The sequence below is a fragment of the Ranitomeya imitator genome, chromosome 4, assembly GCF_032444005.1.
Source record: "Ranitomeya imitator isolate aRanImi1 chromosome 4, aRanImi1.pri, whole genome shotgun sequence".
Taxonomy (NCBI): domain Eukaryota; kingdom Metazoa; phylum Chordata; class Amphibia; order Anura; family Dendrobatidae; genus Ranitomeya; species Ranitomeya imitator.
In genome coordinates, this window is record NC_091285.1 from 52,975,569 (window position 1) to 52,992,891 (window position 17,323).

The window sequence follows — 17,323 nt, forward strand, 5'->3', positions numbered from 1 at the left end:
TTTATTTTGGTCACAGAGTTGCAGACAGAGACATCAGTGAAATGAGCAACAGCTGTTTCGCATATTGACACGCTTCTTCAGGTGCACACATTATCACATTCCCTTTTATGCAGGATGTCCCATTCACCTTATTAAAATTTATTACTATCAATTACTAATAAAAAATAGGTTTGTCATGTCCTTCCTTTAAACATAATTCTATGAGCAATTCAGTGAGATCAATAATAAATATTGGTACATGATAGAAAGTGACACACTGCTAACTGATATTTCTATAAAAAGACCGATGGTTAAGTTCCGCAGGAGTAGAAGCCTGGAGATAATATGGTAAAGGCAAGTTCACACACACAGAAGACTGACTTATTAATAAAATAAACTTTACAGAAAGGACATTTTAAATGTAGACACCGTAATCAGTGTGGTTATATGTACTGTTGGAACCAAATTAATTTGGGACCTTACTTCCATTAGTTTCAATCAATTTTTTACTTTCCAGAATAAATACATAGTGTATGCCATTATATGTGACAGCCGTAAATTTTATATTGTGAGCATGTACGTTCGCTGCAGTCTGGAAACGGTTCCCCGAGACTTATCAACCATATGAGACAGGTTCATGGGTGGGACCCAGAGCACATGCGTTTTGCAGGATTGCATCTTGAACAAATATCTAAAGAAGGTGGTGATAGAAGCAAAAAGTTATTTAGACAGGACATATATTTCATTCAAATGATTGAGGCTTTAGGACCCATAGGGCTAAATGATCTTATTGACCCAAGCCCATTTCTGCTTAGCGGGTGCATATTAGTGTCTCCTGTTTTAATTATTTGTTGTTTATGTGTTTTCTATGTTTTTTTTTCCATTTTTGATAAGTAATTGATAGTAATATATTTAAATAATGTTGGAGGGTATCTTGCATAAAAGGAAGGGAAGTACTAGTTCCAATTGTCACGGATCCCTTCTCCGTGGTGTCACTTATTCGTCACGTGCCTGCTCCCACACGTGACTTGGGGTTGTGCCTGCAAGGGTTAATCTATCTCCCCACTCTCAGTCCAGCATTCAACCTGTGTCCTATTCTGTAATGGGAGCATAAATCACACACCGACCCAGGCCACACACCCGCTCATACATGCTGCCACCACTCATCGAATACAGGGGCGATGAGTCCCGGAACTAACAATACTACTAAAAATATGTCTATCACTCATAAGGCTCACACACCTTAGGCTATGGATTCTTTTAGAACATTCAAGGTTCAGCTTGTTAAAGTTTTATACTTTAATAACAAAGGTTCAATGCTTACAATCAGAAAAGGGTATAAAAATATGATAATAAAAATATATATAACTTATGCAAAACAGTATCAAAATAAACAGGAGAAAACTTACAGAAATCATCTAACTGGTAGTTGCTTCTGCTCCCTGAGGGTAGGACAAATGTAAATTGGATCACACCAGCTTCTCAGGCTGCCTCCATCATGTGAACACAATTCTCTGTCTGCAGCCTAAATGTATAACTTTGGTCTGAGGTCAGGTTTCTAGAGCACACTGGACAAGCAGTGGATACTGCGTCCATCCCACGTCCCTTACATCTCCTGACCTGGTGTCACTACAGCATTTCCGGCTAATATTATTGGGAATTCTCCCATGTATGACCCCGAGACTTTATATAATAGTAAGAGGTACATTGATGAAGGTCAAAAATTGACCGAAACGTCTACTGTATGTACTGTTACCTCATTAAATTTCACCGCATCTACGTTCTGTGTGTGCCAAGTTTTTCTATCTAATTAGCACGGTTTGGGCACCTACTTGAGCACAACTAGCGAGTTGTGCCCACGTTATTTCCCAGGTTTCTAGACCGGCCCCCCAGGTTAATATCATAATTGCGGTCTGTTTGATTGGGCAGGGCCGCTCTACTAATGAATATATATTATTTTCCTCTGGAGACACTTGTGAGATGGTTTCCAGGAATAGGTACCTCAGGCCGCAATTAGCATCTCCCCTCCAAGCACTAGGGGGTGTCAAGTGTTCCTTTCTTCTTGGCCCTGGCCAGACCTCCTGGTGAGATATGGAGACACAATTTCTACTGTATGTTCTCTCCGTGTTTGCGTGGGTTTCTTCGGGTACTCCGGTTTCCTCCCACATCCCAAAGACATACAGATAGGGAAATTAGATAGTGAGCCCCGTCAGGGACAGCGATGATAATGTGTGCAAACTGTAAAGCGCTGCGGAATATGTTAGCGCTATATAAAAAATAAAGATTATTATTACTAGTGATGATGTGTGACCCAGAGGAAGCGTGCAAACATGTGAAACAGCTGTTGCTCTTTTCTCTGTCTCTATCTGCAACTCTGTAACTGAAATAAAGTTCATTTTACTGAAATTGCCAGTGGTGAATGCTGCTCCTCTTGCTTTCCTCTGAATTTTGATGTGTGGCGCCCCAGGGTCCTGGTCGTCACAGTGGCATTGCTTTCCTCCAGGGGAGAGTGATGCTACTTTCGGAGGCAAGGAAGGATAACTGCATCCAGGTATCACAAACATGCAACACATTCATACTCCAGGCTACCAGGGGGAGCTTCTGATCCTATTTACTAGGTGACTCCCCATATATATATAACTGGTACTTTGGAGGGAAGGTGAGTTCAGTTCCTGTCAGAGAAACAGAGAGGAAGGAAAAAGAAAGATGTGCTAGAAAGAGAGATTACCAGAAGGGAGCTTGTCGTGTAACATCAGCTGAGGCGGAGCTGGTACGATAGGAGAATAGCTGAGCAGACGTGGGGGTCTGCAGCTCCTGGCAGCAAGAGGAAACTGAGAAGAAAAGAACATCAGCTCAGAAAGTTCCAGACAGTAGTCTGAGGAGGACAGAGGGTCCAAGGAGCAGTGCATGCCCACAGAGCTGCAGCTCCCAGAAAGAGACATTGAAAGCCGAATTGTTTGCAGCGAGCGTGCAGGAGAGGAAGCACAGGAGAGGATACCAGAAGGGGACCAGCCCCGAGCAGGCTGCCTCCTTCTGAGGCACAGACACCGGTAGCCGTAACACCGAGGGAGTAAGGACCTCTACGCCTTATTTCAGAGACCGGCAGGGCAGCTAATTGCAGGTTACCTGTCCGAACCTACACCCAGGAGGCACGGTGACACCCCACAGAGCCAGGTTATCTAAGAGACCCTATAAACAGGCTCAAGTCACCAGTCATATGGGTATTTCCTATCCAATCCGGGGGACAGAGAGAGATAACATCTGTGAGGACCTTATGAGAACCTTAGCAGTAAGGGACTACACCACCACGGCGCTAGAGGAAAGACTTTTATTCTCCACCTGGACAAGGGGACTCTGGACTTGCCTCCAAGCCGCCCGGACCCTGCCTGCCCCGTGCTCTGGTGCTCCCTGACCGTATACCACAGGTGGTGTCATGAACATAAACTTTATCCCTCTAAAGACCTTTCCCTTTTACACGGACATCCCAGGGCCACGGACAGGGTCAGCCACCGTGACATCCCCCTGTGAACACCGGACCCCACACCGAGTACCCCCTTGCCCTGATGGGGCGATGGATATTGCAGAATTGTTCCATTGGGTTTAATAGATCAACACTGCAAATGGTCCAAGACAATTGGAATTTGCTGAGCAGGCTCCATACATATGCACTGATTATCCATAACATAAAAGACCACTGACAGGTGACATGAATAACAATATCCTCTCAGTGGTGGAATATAGTAGCCTGGAACAGTAGATCCAAAAGAACGGTCAGTCCTTGAAGTTGATGTGATGGATGCAGGAAAGATGGACTAGCGTAAATATCTGCAAGTGTCCGAGATTCTGTAGAATGACAAGTCTTGTGCGATGTTCCTGGTTAGTACCCATGAAAAGTGATCCTAGGAAATGTTAACAGTGAACCATCAACAAGGCCATAGGTGCCCAAGGCTTACTGATCTACCAGGGAATGAAGGTTTGACATCGATTTGATCCCACAGAAGAGCGACTAATGCTGGCTACGATAGAAAGGTGTCAGACCGCCTTGGGCATCACAGCTTACTTTTTTGCTCTGTACTGATCGGTATACATAATTTCTGAACAGGGAACTTTCAGTGGAAAATTAACTTTGGTCTACTCTAGAGTCTACTAGTGATTGTTTGTAATTTGGTGTTATTTCTATATTTATAACAAGTAAGATTAATATTATTGTATGACTGTTCTGGAATTTCTCTCCCCAGAATGTGTTAGTCATAGCCAGACAAGTCTGATGGCCCCAGCTGTAGAATCTCTTTTAAGAGTTTCTCATCTTGTGTTTGCTCCGCAGGTCAGCACAGAAGTCTGGGGACCAACATCTCCAAAGTGCAGAGTCTGAAACTAGATATCAGCATCTGGAGCAACGAAATTGTGCAGGTGCGAGACGTCTAGTAAGAAGCTGCTGGTCTCCTTGCTACGATGACCATAGACAATTCCATGCAACATTTCCTGGTGACTTTATAAGTCAATACCTTCATATCAGAAGGTTAAAGACCTAAATAGGAGCTTACATAAGGCTCAAATAATGGTAAAACTGAGTTCAGAAATACCACAGATGCTCATTTTCCCCCTTTATCTACGGCTTTCATCAAGGAACTCAAGGAAATATTGCTAACGTGCTCCTAGCTTCAGCACCATATCTATGACATATATGCAACACACATGTACCCCAGATGCCAATGTGAGAGGTTAATATTACCAGTAATGCAGTATAAAGCAAACATCTGAGGAAATCTCGCCCTCAAAAATCTGTAAGATCTACGTATAATTGGACTACTTCCATTTTTATAATTAAATTATTTCTTAACTTTTACAGCTATTTATTATCTTGGGGAATGATCGAGCCAATCGCTTCTGGGCGGCACGTGTGCCACCATCAGAGGTTCTTCATTCGGATGGCTGTATAGAACAAAGACGGGACTTCATTGCCTACAAGTACCGTGATGGGAAGTACAGAAGTCCTCACCCTCATTACAGCACACAAGAGGAGATACTAAAGGTATCTGTCCTAGGAGATAAAGGTCATCCACAATGGAATTGAGGAATAGCAAAGGCGACAACACCTCTAGGTGACCAACCTCTGAAGTTAATGGTGGAGCTAGTTATTTTCCATTTTACTGTCAGACTTTATTAAGCTGCCAAAAAACTACCAGAATGCTGTGGTATCGTCCCTTTAGACAAGGGGTGCACAACCATTTTTGGACACATTGTCAGAATGAATCATGCCCAAGCTCCTCAAGAAAACTTAAGTTGAACCGGTCAGTGGGTTAAGTCTACCGACACCACGGGCAGCAGGAATCAGAGCCTGGCTGCACATATGCCAAGGTGTTTCAAAGGACACATAGTTTAAAGATCCGGCTACCATGCACATTTTCACTGCATTGATCTATTTGATTGACAGGTCTCTTCCATGTGAGTACATCGGGAGATACCTGTCAATCACCTGGAGCAGGGCGGGGAGATGTTGGCCGTGGCAAGATTAGACTTGTCTTGTTTCTCCCTATGGTCCCAAGCCAGATCTTTAAACATTCAGGTAAATTGCGGTCTCTGGGGAGCGCAGAGGAAGCAGATAGATCAGATAGAATGAAAAGTCCACCACAGCTCCAGCCGTGTGCCTCCAGTGGAGGATAAATGCAGTAATAGTGGGGTAATAACGGTCAGAGGAGTGCTAGGATCTACAGGACACAGGTGTATTAGATGAATCCACCACGCATTTCGACAGTACCCTGTCTTCATCAGATGGAGATTTATTAGTGACACACAGGAAGAGGTATTTAATTTTGATTGGTTGAATTTTGTTTAAATACCTCTTCCTGTCTGTCATTAATAAATCTCCACCTGATGAAGACGGGGTACCATCTAAATGCATTGTGGATTCATCTAATACACCTGTGTCCTGTAGTTCCTAGCGCTCCTCTGACCGTTATTACTCCATTATTACTAGATCTTTTAACATTGGCTCCTATCCTGCAGTCTGGCTCGGGTTCATGCGGTCTGTGGTTTTAGCATCATGAGTTGACTGATAGGTTCCCTTTTAAAGTGACATTATCATGTAACACCTTTACGACATATTGAAGGTATTTGTAAGTCTGGCTTTTAGTTACCTTTCACGAGAATGAGGGTTGCCTTCTCCCTCATTTGGCATTTGAGAAAGGAATGAACAAAACAAGCATGCTCGTGTGCTCTCCGAGTGTCTTCAGCATGCTCAAAAAATATGTATTCATCACTAATGACCACCTCTTCATTTGCTTGCTGGACTACTAGACCTGGGTCAAGAGACCCCATGATATGGCCTACTGGTGAACCATTAGTACTGCACCAGACATATGGAGGGACGTAGACAATAAGGTGTCCTCGGAACTTACTTTAGACTTAGGCTCGACTATTGGGTAACGTTGCATGCCGCTGCTACATCGCAGCAAGTGAGCAGAGTCGAATATTGTCCCACAAGGTATTGACAGGGTAGGGTCACAGGACAAGCATTGCCGATTTTACTCGGATTAAACTCGGACATGTCTCCGATTTTTTTCCATGGATTACTCAGTCCGAGGAAAAAAATTGGATCTATGCACAGACTCATAGAATATCATAGGTACGATTGATAACCGAGAAAATTGGTCATGTGCATGAGCCCTTACTGAGAAGCAAAAAGTAAGAACTAGATGAATGTTTTGCAACTTGCTTCTGGTGGTGCCTTATTGGCCACAATGTGACCCTCTTTATTCTTATTGTGCTGCAATGTACCAGCAGCACATGGTAAGTTTTGGCTGCACCACCTCTGTCGTGGTCAAAGTGGTCGTATATCCCCTGCCTTAGGGTTCGTTCATATCTGCGTATACAATCGAGTTCAATGTGAGAAAAAAATCACATTGTGTTTGCACCAATGTTGTTCAATGAGGCAGTGTTTATCTGTGAGTTTTTCCTTACCTGGAATTGGGGTGAGGAAAAAAATTGCAGCATGTTGCATATGGCCACATAAAATGGCCGACCACGGGCACCGGAGCACACTGATAGGAGCGTGACTTACGGAGGTTAGTAATGGGGGGTGTCTGATATACGCCTCTCCATTACTAACCCTTGGACTTGATGTCAGCGGACATTACAAAGCTGACATCAAACCCAAAACCATTACCCCAATTGCCAACGCATCAGAGCAATTGGGAAGAGCCGAGGCTATGTGCCAGAATGGCACATCTAATAGATGCAACATTTCTGGGTGCGGATGAGAGCTGGTGTTATTCGTCTGGGAAGGGGCCAATATCCATGTTGCATTCCAGACTATTAATATCAGCTCACAGCTGTCTGCTTAGCCTTGGCTGGTTATTAAAAATAGGAAGGAAACCATGTCATTTTTGGGGGGTTTTCACATTTTTAATAATCAGTAAAGGCTATGCAGACAGCTGCAATTAATAGTCTGGGAAGGTGCATGGATATTGACCCCTTTCCAGAATAATAACACCAGCTCTCAGCCGTCTGCTTTCCCTCAGCTGGTTAACAAAAATAAAGAAGACCTTACGCCATTTTTTTTAAATTAAACATTTGTTTAATAGGTTAAATGAGGCTACACACCCTTTAGTGCAATATTAAAGGCACTAAAGTGTGCCAGTTTATAATATTTAGGGAGCTTGTTACATTAATTATCTACCGGATATCTATTTATCCTATTTATTCTATCTATATCTGTATATAAGATTGTTTTATTAGTTTGTGAACTAGCTTGAAAAGAAAAAGAATGACAGTATGAAAAACCTGATGTTAAAAACACATTGCATACGGATTGCATATGCATGTTATACAGATTTCATATGGATGTCATGTGAGGAAAAAACGCACACTCGCATGACGGAATGACATACGCATGACACCAGCCTGACATTCCAACTTTTCAAACTGAGAATCTCAGCAATTTTTTATACGCAGATGTGAGCGACCACTTATGGTGGCTTTTTATGTTGTGGTGTGTTCCAGATGCTGTGTGCTGCTGTCTCAGGACCTAACCTGCTGAAGACGGTGATGCAGTTTTTCTCTGATGCAGAATCCATTGATGATCCCAATGACAGCTCCACCCTTGTCCTGCAATCAGCCGAGAACTGGAGTGCGAGCACCTACAATATAAATGGTAATGACTTCAGTGCTGCGCTCTTATAAAGTATAAATGGTAATGACTTCAGTGCTGCGCTCTTATACAGTATAAATGGTAATGACTTCAGTGCTGCATTCTCATACAGTATAAATGGTAATGACTTCAGTGCTGCATTCTCATACAGTATAAATGGTAATGACTTCAGTGCTGCGCTCTTATACAGTATAAATGGTAATGACTTCAGTGCTGCATTCTCATACAGTATAAATGGTAATGACTTCAGTGCTGCATTCTCATACAGTATAAATGGTAATGACTTCAGTGCTGCATTCTCATACAGTATAAATGGTAATGACTTCAGTGCTGCATTCTCATACAGTATAAATGGTAATTACTTCAGTGCTGCGCTCTTATACAGTATAAATGGTAATGACTTCAGTGCTGCGCTCTCATACAGTATAAATGGTAATGACTTCAGTGCTGCATTCTCATACAGTATAAATGGTAATGACTTCAGTGCTGCATTCTCATACAGTGTAAATGGTAATGACTTCAGTGCTGCGCTCTCATACAGTATAAATGGTAATGACTTCAGTGCTGCACTCATACAGTATAAATGGTAATGACTTCAGTGCTGCGCTCTTATACAGTGTAAATGGTAATGACTTCAGTGCTGCATTTTCATACAGTATAAATGGTAATGACTTCAGTGCTGCGCTCTCATACAATATAAGTGATAATGACTTCAGTGCTGCGCTCTCATACAGTATAAATAGTAATGACTTCAGTGTTGCGCTCTCATACAGGATAAATGGTAATGACTTCAGTGCTGCGCTCTCATGCAATATAAATGGTAATGACTTCAGTGCTGCACTCTCATATAGTATAAATAGTAATGACTTCAGTGCTGCGCTCTCATACAATATAAGTGGTAATGACTTCAGTGCTGCGCTCTCATACAATATAAGTGGTAATGACTTCAGTGCTGCGCTCTCATACAGTATAAATAGTAATGACTTCAGTGCTGCGCTCTCATACAGTATAAATAGTAATGACTTCAGTGCTGCGCTCTCATACAGTATAAATGGTAATGACTTCAGTGCTGCGCTCTTATACAGTATAAATGGTAATGACTTCAGTGCTGCATTCTCATACAGTATAAATGGTAATGACTTCAGTGCTGCGCTCTCATACAGTATAAGTGGTAATGACTTCAGTGCTGCGCTCTTATACAGTATAAATGGTAATGACTTCAGTGCTGCGCTCTTATACAGTATAAATGGTAATGACTTCAGTGCTGCGCTCTCATACAGTATAAATGGTAATGACTTCAGTGCTGCGCTCTCATACAGTATAAGTGGTAATGACTTCAGTGCTGCGCTCTTATACATTATAAATGGTAATGACTTCAGTGCTGCATTCTCATACAGTATAAATGGTAATGACTTCAGTGCTGCGCTCTCATACAGTATAAGTGGTAATCACTTCAGTGCTGCGCTCTTATACATTATAAATGGTAATGACTTCAGTGCTGCGCTCTCATACAGTATAAATAGTAGTGACTTCAGTGCTGCGCTCTCATACAGTATAAATAGTAGTGACTTCAGTGCTGCGCTCTCATACAGTATAAATAGTAGTGACTTCAGTGCTGCGCTCTCATACAGTATAAATGGTAATGACTTCAGTGCTGCGCTCTCATACAGTATAAGTGGTAATCACTTCAGTGCTGCGCTCTTATACATTATAAATGGTAATGACTTCAGTGCTGCGCTCTCATACAGTATAAATGGTAGTGACTTCAGTGCTGCGCTCTCATACAGTATAAATAGTAGTGACTTCAGTGCTGCGCTCTCATACATTATAAATGGTAGTGACTTCAGTGCTGCGCTCTCATACAGTATAAATAGTAATGACTTCAGTGCTGCGCTCTCATACAGTATAAATGGTAATGACTTCAGTGCTGCGCTCTCATACAGTATAAATGGTAGTGACTTCAGTGCTGCGCTCTCATACAGTATAAATAGTAGTGACTTCAGTGCTGCGCTCTCATACATTATAAATGGTAATGACTTCAGTGCTGCGCTCTCATACAGTATAAATGGTAATGACTTCAGTGCTGCGCTCTCATACAGTATAAATGGTAATGACTTCAGTGCTGCGCTCTCATACAGGATAAATGGTAATGACTTCAGTGCTGCGCTCTCATACAGTATAAATAGTAATGACTTCAGTGCTGCGCTCTCATACAGTATAAATAGTAATGACTTCAGTGCTGCGCTCTCATCTACTATATAATTGTCTAAGGGTCACTTCCATCTTTCTGTCCTTCTTTCTTTCTGTCACGGTTATTCATTCGCTGATCGGTCTCGCCAGCTGCCTGTCATGGCTGCCGTGACCAATCGGCGACGGGCACAGTCCGGAAGAAAATGGCCGCTCCTTACTCCCCGCAGTCAGTGCCTGGCGCCCGCATACTCCCCTCCGGTCACCGCTAACACAGGGCTAATGCCGGCGGTAACGGACCGCGTTATGCCGCGGGTAACGCACTCCGTTACCGCCGCTATTAACACTGTGTGTCCTCAACTTTTTACTATTGACGCTGCCTATGCGGCGTCAATAGTAAAAAGTGTAATGTTAAAAATAATTTAAAAAAACAAAAAATTTCCATGCTCACCCTCCGTAGTCCGCTGAGCCACTCGCGCCGGCCGCCATCTTCCGTTGCAGGTTTCCAGTGGCAAAGATGGTATGGGAGAAGGACCTGCCATGACGTCACGGTCATGTGACCGTGACGTCATCACAGGTCCTGCGCTCATACCAACCCTGGGCCCGGAAGCTGCTGTGGACTACAAGGAGCCCTCGGAAAGGTGAGTATATGTTTATTTTTTATTTTTTAACCTGTGACAAACCTGGCTGGGCAATATACTACGTGGCTCTGTGCTGTATACTATGTCACTGGGCAATATAATACGTCACTGGGCAATATACTATGTGGCTGCGCAATATACTACATCACTAGGCAATATACTTCCTAACTGGGCAATATACTATGTGGCTGGGCAATATACTACGTCACTGGGCAATATACTACGTGGCTGGGCAATATACTACGTGGCTGGGCAATATACTACGTGGTTGGGCAATATACTATGTCACTGGGCAATATACTACGTTTCTGGGCAATATACTATGTGGCTGGACAATATACTACGTGACTGGGCAATATACTACGTGACTGGACAATATACTATGTAGCTGGGCAATATACTACGTGGTTGGGCAATATACTATGTCACTGGACAATATACTATGTAGCTGGGCAATATACTACGTGGCTGGACAATATACTACGTGACTGGGCAATATACTACGTGACTGGACAATATACTATGTAGCTGGGCAATATACTACGTGGTTGGGCAATATACTATGTCACTGGGCAATATACTACGTTTCTGGGCAATATACTACGTGGCTGGACAATATACTACGTGACTGGGCAATATACTACGGGGCTGGGCAATATACTATGTGACTGTGCAATATACTACGTGGTTGGGCAATATACTACGTGGCTGGGCAATATACTACATGGCTGGACAATATACTACGTGACTGGGCAATATACTATGTGGCTGGGTAATATACTACTTGACTGGACAATATACTACGTGGCTGGGGAATATACTACGTGGTTGGGCAATATACTACCTGGCTGGTCAATATACTACGTGGACATGCATATTCTAGAATACCCGATGCGTTAGAATCGGGCCACCATCTAGTATAGTATAAATGGTAATGACTTCAGTGCTGCGCTCATACAGTATAAATAGTAGTGACTTCAGTGCTGCGCTCTCATACAGTATAAATAGTAGTGACTTCAGTGCTGCGCTCTCATACAGGATAAATGGTAGTGACTTCAGTGCTGCGCTCTCATACAGTATAAATAGTAGTGACTTCAGTGCTGCGCTCTCATACAGTATAAATAGTAGTGACTTCAGTGCTGCGCTCTCATACAGTATAAATGGTAATGACTTCAGTGCTGCGCTCATACAGTATAAATGGTAATGACTTCAGTGCTGCGCCCTCATACAGTATAAATGGTAATGACTTCAGTGCTGCGCTCTCATACAGTATAAATAGTAGTGACTTCAGTGCTGCGCTCTCATACAGTATAAATGGTAATGACTTCAGTGCTGCGCTCATACAGTATAAATGGTAATGACTTCAGTGCTGCGCTCTCATACAGTATAAATGGTAATGACTTCAGTGTTGCGCTCACATACAGTATAAATGGTAATGACTTCAGTGCTGCGCTCTCATACAGTATAAATGGTAATGACTTCAGTGCTGCGCTCTCATACAGTATCAATGGTAATGACTTCAGTGCTGCGCTCTCATACAGTATCAATGGTAATGACTTCGTGCTGCGCTCTTATACGGGATAAATGATAATGACTTCAGTGCTGCGCTCTCATACAGTATAAATGGTAATGACTTCAGTGCTGCGCTCTCATACAGTATAAGTGGTAATGACTTCAGTGCTGCGCTCTCATACAGTATAAGTGGTAATGACTTCAGTGCTGCGCTCTCATACAGTATAAGTGGTAATGACTTCAGTGCTGCGCTCTCATACAGTATAAATGGTAATGACTTCAGTGCTGCATTCTCATACAGTATAAATGGTAATGACTTCAGTGCTGCATTCTCATACAGTATAAATGGTAGTGACTTCAGTGCTGCGATCTCATACAGTATCAATGGTAATGACTTCAGTGCTGCGCTCTCATACAGTATCAATGGTAATGACTTCGTGCTGCGCTCTCATACAGTATAAATGGTAATGACTTCAGTGCTGCGCTCTCATACAGTATAAATGGTAATGACTTCAGTGCTGCATTCTCATACAGGATAAATGGTAATGACTTCAGTGCTGCCCTCTCATACAGGATGAATGGTAATGACTTCAGTGCTGCGCTCTCATACAGGATAAATGGTAATGACTTCAGTGCTGCGCTCTCATACAGTATCAATGGTAATGACTTCAGTGCTGCGCTCTCATACAGTATCAATGGTAATGACTTCGTGCTGCGCTCTCATACAGTATAAATGGTAATGACTTCAGTGCTGCGCTCTCATACAGGATAAATGGTAATGACTTCAGTGCTGCGCTCTCATGCAGTATAAATGGTAATGACTTCAGTGCTGCGCTCTCATACAGGATAAATGGTAATGACTTCAGTGCTGCGCTCTCATACAGGATAAATGGTAATGACTTCAGTGCTGCGCTCTCATACAGTATAAATGGTAATGACTTCAGTGCTGCGCTCTCATACAGGATAAATGGTAATGACTTCAGTGCTGCGCTCTCATACAGGATAAATGGTAATGACTTCAGTGCTGCGCTCTCATACAGGATAAATGGTAATGACTTCAGTGCTGCGCTCTCATACAGTATAAATGGTAATGACTTCAGTGCTGCGCTCTCATCTATATATATAATTGTCTAAGGGTTTTTCCGTCTGTCTGTCTGTCTGTCTGTCTGTCCTGGAAATCCCGCGTCTCTGATTGATCTCAATCAGCGACGGGCACAGCGACGATGATGTCAAAAAGGACGTAGAAATCCCACGTTTCTGATTCAGCGACGGGCACAGTATCGACATAGATGTCATAATGGTTGCCATGGCGATGATGATGTCATAAAGGTGGCCTCGACCAATCAGCGACGGGCACAGTCTGCCGCGAATTCTGGAATCATCATTGTCCATATACTACGGGGAGATGCATATTCTAGAATACCCGATGCGTTAGAATCGGGCCACAATCTAGTCTGCTATATAATTGTCTAAGGGTCACTTCTGTCTGTCTGTCCTTCTTTCTGTCTGTCACGGTTATTCATTCGCTGATTGGTCTCGCCAGCTGCCTGTCATGGCTGCCGCGACCAATCAGCGACGGGCACAGTCCGGAAGAAAATGGCCGCACCTTACTCCCCGCAGTCAGTGCCTGTCGCCCTCATACTCCCCTCCGGTCACCGCTAACACAGGGTTAACGGACCGCGTTATGCCGCGGGTAACGCACTCCGTTACCGCCGCTATTAACCCTGTGTGTCCCCAACTTTTTACTATTGACGCTGCCTATGCGGCATCAATAGTAAAAACTGTAGTGTTAAAAATAAAAAATAAATAAAAAACCTGCTATACTCACCCTCCGTAGCCGCTCGCCATCTTCCATTGCAGGTTCCGGTGGCAGAAGGACCTGCCATGACGTCACGTGTTGTGAATTCTGTGGCTGAATTCACTCCTGTGGTCACAAGTGGTACTGCAGCTTCTGAGCTTCCTCCCTCAGGTGTTCTGGTGAGCTCGTTAACTGCTTCATTACTTAACTCCGCCTGATGCTGCTATCCTTGCTCCTTGTCAATGTTTCAGTGTTGGATCTGAGCTTCTCCTGATTGTTCCTGTGACCTGCTGCTCTGTATAGCTAAGTGCTTTTTGCTTTTTTTTTGTTGCTTTTTTTCTGTCCAGCTTGTCTTTTGTTTTGCTGGAAGCTCTGAGACGCAAAGGGTGTACCGCCGTGCCGTTAGTTCGGCACGGTGGGTTTTTTTTGCCCCCTTTGCGTGGTTTTGCTTTAGGGTTTTTTGTAGACTGCAAAGTTCGCTTTACTGTCCTCGCTCTGTCCTAGAATATCGGGCCCCACTTTGCTGAATCTATTTCATCCCTACGTTTTGTCTTTTCATCTTACTCACAGTCATTATATGTGGGGGGCTGCCTTTTCCTTTGGGGAATTTCTCTGGGGCAAGTCAGGCCTATTTTTCTATCTTCAGGCTAGCTAGTTTCTTAGGCTGTGCCGAGTTGCCTAGGTAGTTGTTAGGCGCAATCCACAGCCGCTTTTAGTTGTGTTTAGGATAGGATCAGGTGTGCAGTCTACGGAGTTTCCACGTCTCAGAGCTCGTTCTTGTATTTTTGGGTATTTGTCAGATCACTGTGTGCGCTCTGATCGCTAAGCACACTGTGTTTCTGGATTGCCTTCATAACACCTGTCATTAGCAAACATAACAGTACAAGGAGCCTAACTAATGATTCTCAATAGAGGGAAAGAAAAAGTTCTGACATCATTTTTTTTTTCTTCTGCTCTGTGTTCACTTTTTTTTTTTCCCCTAGACATTTGGGTGATTCTGGACACAGGTGTGGACATGGATATTCAGGGTCTGTGCTCTTCAATGGATAATCTCGTTATAAATGTACAAAAAATTCAAGATACTATTGATCAGAAATCTATGTTAGAACCAAGAATTCCTATTCCTGATTTGTTTTTTGAAGATAGAACTAAGTTTCTAAGTTTCAAAAATAATTGTAAGCTATTTCTGGCCTTGAAACCTCATTCTTCTGGTAATCCTATTCAACAGGTTTTGATTATTATTTCTTTTTTGCGCGGCGACCCTCAAGACTGGGCATTTTCTCTTGCGCCAGGAGACCCTGCATTGAGAAGTGTCGATGCGTTTTTCCTGGCGCTCGGATTGCTGTACGATGAGCCTAATTCAGTGGATCAGGCTGAGAAAAATTTGCTGGCTTTGTGCCAGGGTCAGGATGATATAGAAGTATATTGTCAGAAATTTAGGAAATGGTCAGTACTCACTCAGTGGAATGAATCTGCGCTGGCAGCTTTGTTCAGAAAGGGTCTCTCTGAGGCTCTTAAGGATGTCATGGTGGGATTTCCTATGCCTGCTGGTTTGAATGAGTCTTTGTCTTTGGCCATTCAGATCGGTCGACGCTTGCGCGAGCGTAAATCTGTGCACCATTTGGCGGTACTGCCTGAGGTTAAACCTGAGTCTATGCAGTGCGATAGGACTATGACTAGAGTTGAACGGCAGGAATACAGACGTCTGAATGGTCTGTGTTTCTACTGTGGTGATTCCACTCATGCTATTTCTGATTGTCCTAAGCGCACTAAGCGGTCCGCTAGGTCTGCCGTCATTGGTACTGTACAGTCCAAATTCCTTCTGTCCATTACCTTGATATGCTCTTTGTCGTCGTTTTCTGTCATGGCGTTTGTGGATTCGGGCGCTGCCCTGAATCTGATGGATTTGGATTATGCTAAACGTTGTGGGTTTTTCTTGGAGCCTTTGCGGTGTCCTATTCCATTGAGAGGAATTGATGCTACACCTTTGGCCAAGAATAAACCTCAATACTGGGCCCAGCTGACCATGTGCATGGCTTCTGCACATCAGGAAGTTATTCGCTTTCTGGTGTTGCATAATCTGCATGATGTGGTCGTGTTGGGGTTGCCATGGCTACAAACCCATAATCCAGTATTGGATTGGAATTCCATGTCGGTATCCAGCTGGGGTTGTCAGGGGGTACATGGTGATGTTCCATTTTTGTCGATTTCGTCATCCACCCCTTCTGAGGTCCCAGAGTTCTTGTCTGATTATCAGGATGTATTTGAAGAGCCCAAGTCCGATGCTCTACCTCCGCATAGGGATTGTGATTGTGCTATCAATTTGATTCCTGGTAGTAAATTCCCTAAAGGTCGATTATTTAATTTATCCGTGCCCGAACACGCCGCTATGCGCAGTTATGTGAAGGAATCCCTGGAGAAGGGACATATTCGCCCATCGTCATCACCACTGGGAGCAGGGTTCTTCTTTGTAGCCAAGAAGGATGGTTCGCTGAGACCGTGTATTGATTACCGCTTTCTTAATAAGATCACTGTTAAATTTCAGTATCCCTTGCCATTGTTATCTGACTTGTTTGCTCGGATTAAGGGGGCTAGTTGGTTCACTAAGATAGATCTTCGTGGTGCGTATAATCTGGTGAGAATCAGGCAAGGAGATGAATGGAAAACTGCATTCAATACGCCCGAGGGTCATTTTGAGTATCTAGTGATGCCGTTCGGACTTGCCAATGCTCCATCTGTGTTTCAGTCTTTTATGCATGACATCTTCCGTGAGTATCTGGATAAATTCCTGATTGTTTACTTGGATGACATTTTGATCTTCTCAGATGATTGGGAGTCTCATGTGAAGCAGGTCAGAATGGTTTTTCAGGTCCTGCGTGCTAACTCTTTGTTTGTGAAGGGATCAAAGTGTCTCTTCGGTGTGCAGAAAGTTTCATTTTTGGGGTTCATCTTTACCCCTTCTACTATCGAGATGGATCCAGTTAAGGTCCAAGCCATCCAGGATTGGATTCAGCCGACATCTCTAAAAAGTCTGCAAAAGTTCCTGGGCTTTGCTAA

The 17,323-nt window shown here is 43.4% G+C and overlaps 1 protein-coding gene across 3 annotated transcripts in view; it reads left to right on the plus strand.

The window, feature by feature from the left end:
• ARAP3 (ArfGAP with RhoGAP domain, ankyrin repeat and PH domain 3) overlaps positions 1–17,323 on the plus strand; it is a 217,584-nt gene that overhangs the window by 130,523 nt on the left and 69,738 nt on the right. For all 3 annotated transcript variants that reach the window (XM_069763631.1, XM_069763633.1, XM_069763632.1), the window contains exons 12-14: positions 4,304–4,389; positions 4,829–5,011; positions 7,981–8,131. In XM_069763631.1, the coding sequence (XP_069619732.1) occupies positions 4,304–4,389; positions 4,829–5,011; positions 7,981–8,131 (420 nt within the window). The remainder of the gene's footprint in view (positions 1–4,303; positions 4,390–4,828; positions 5,012–7,980; positions 8,132–17,323) is intronic.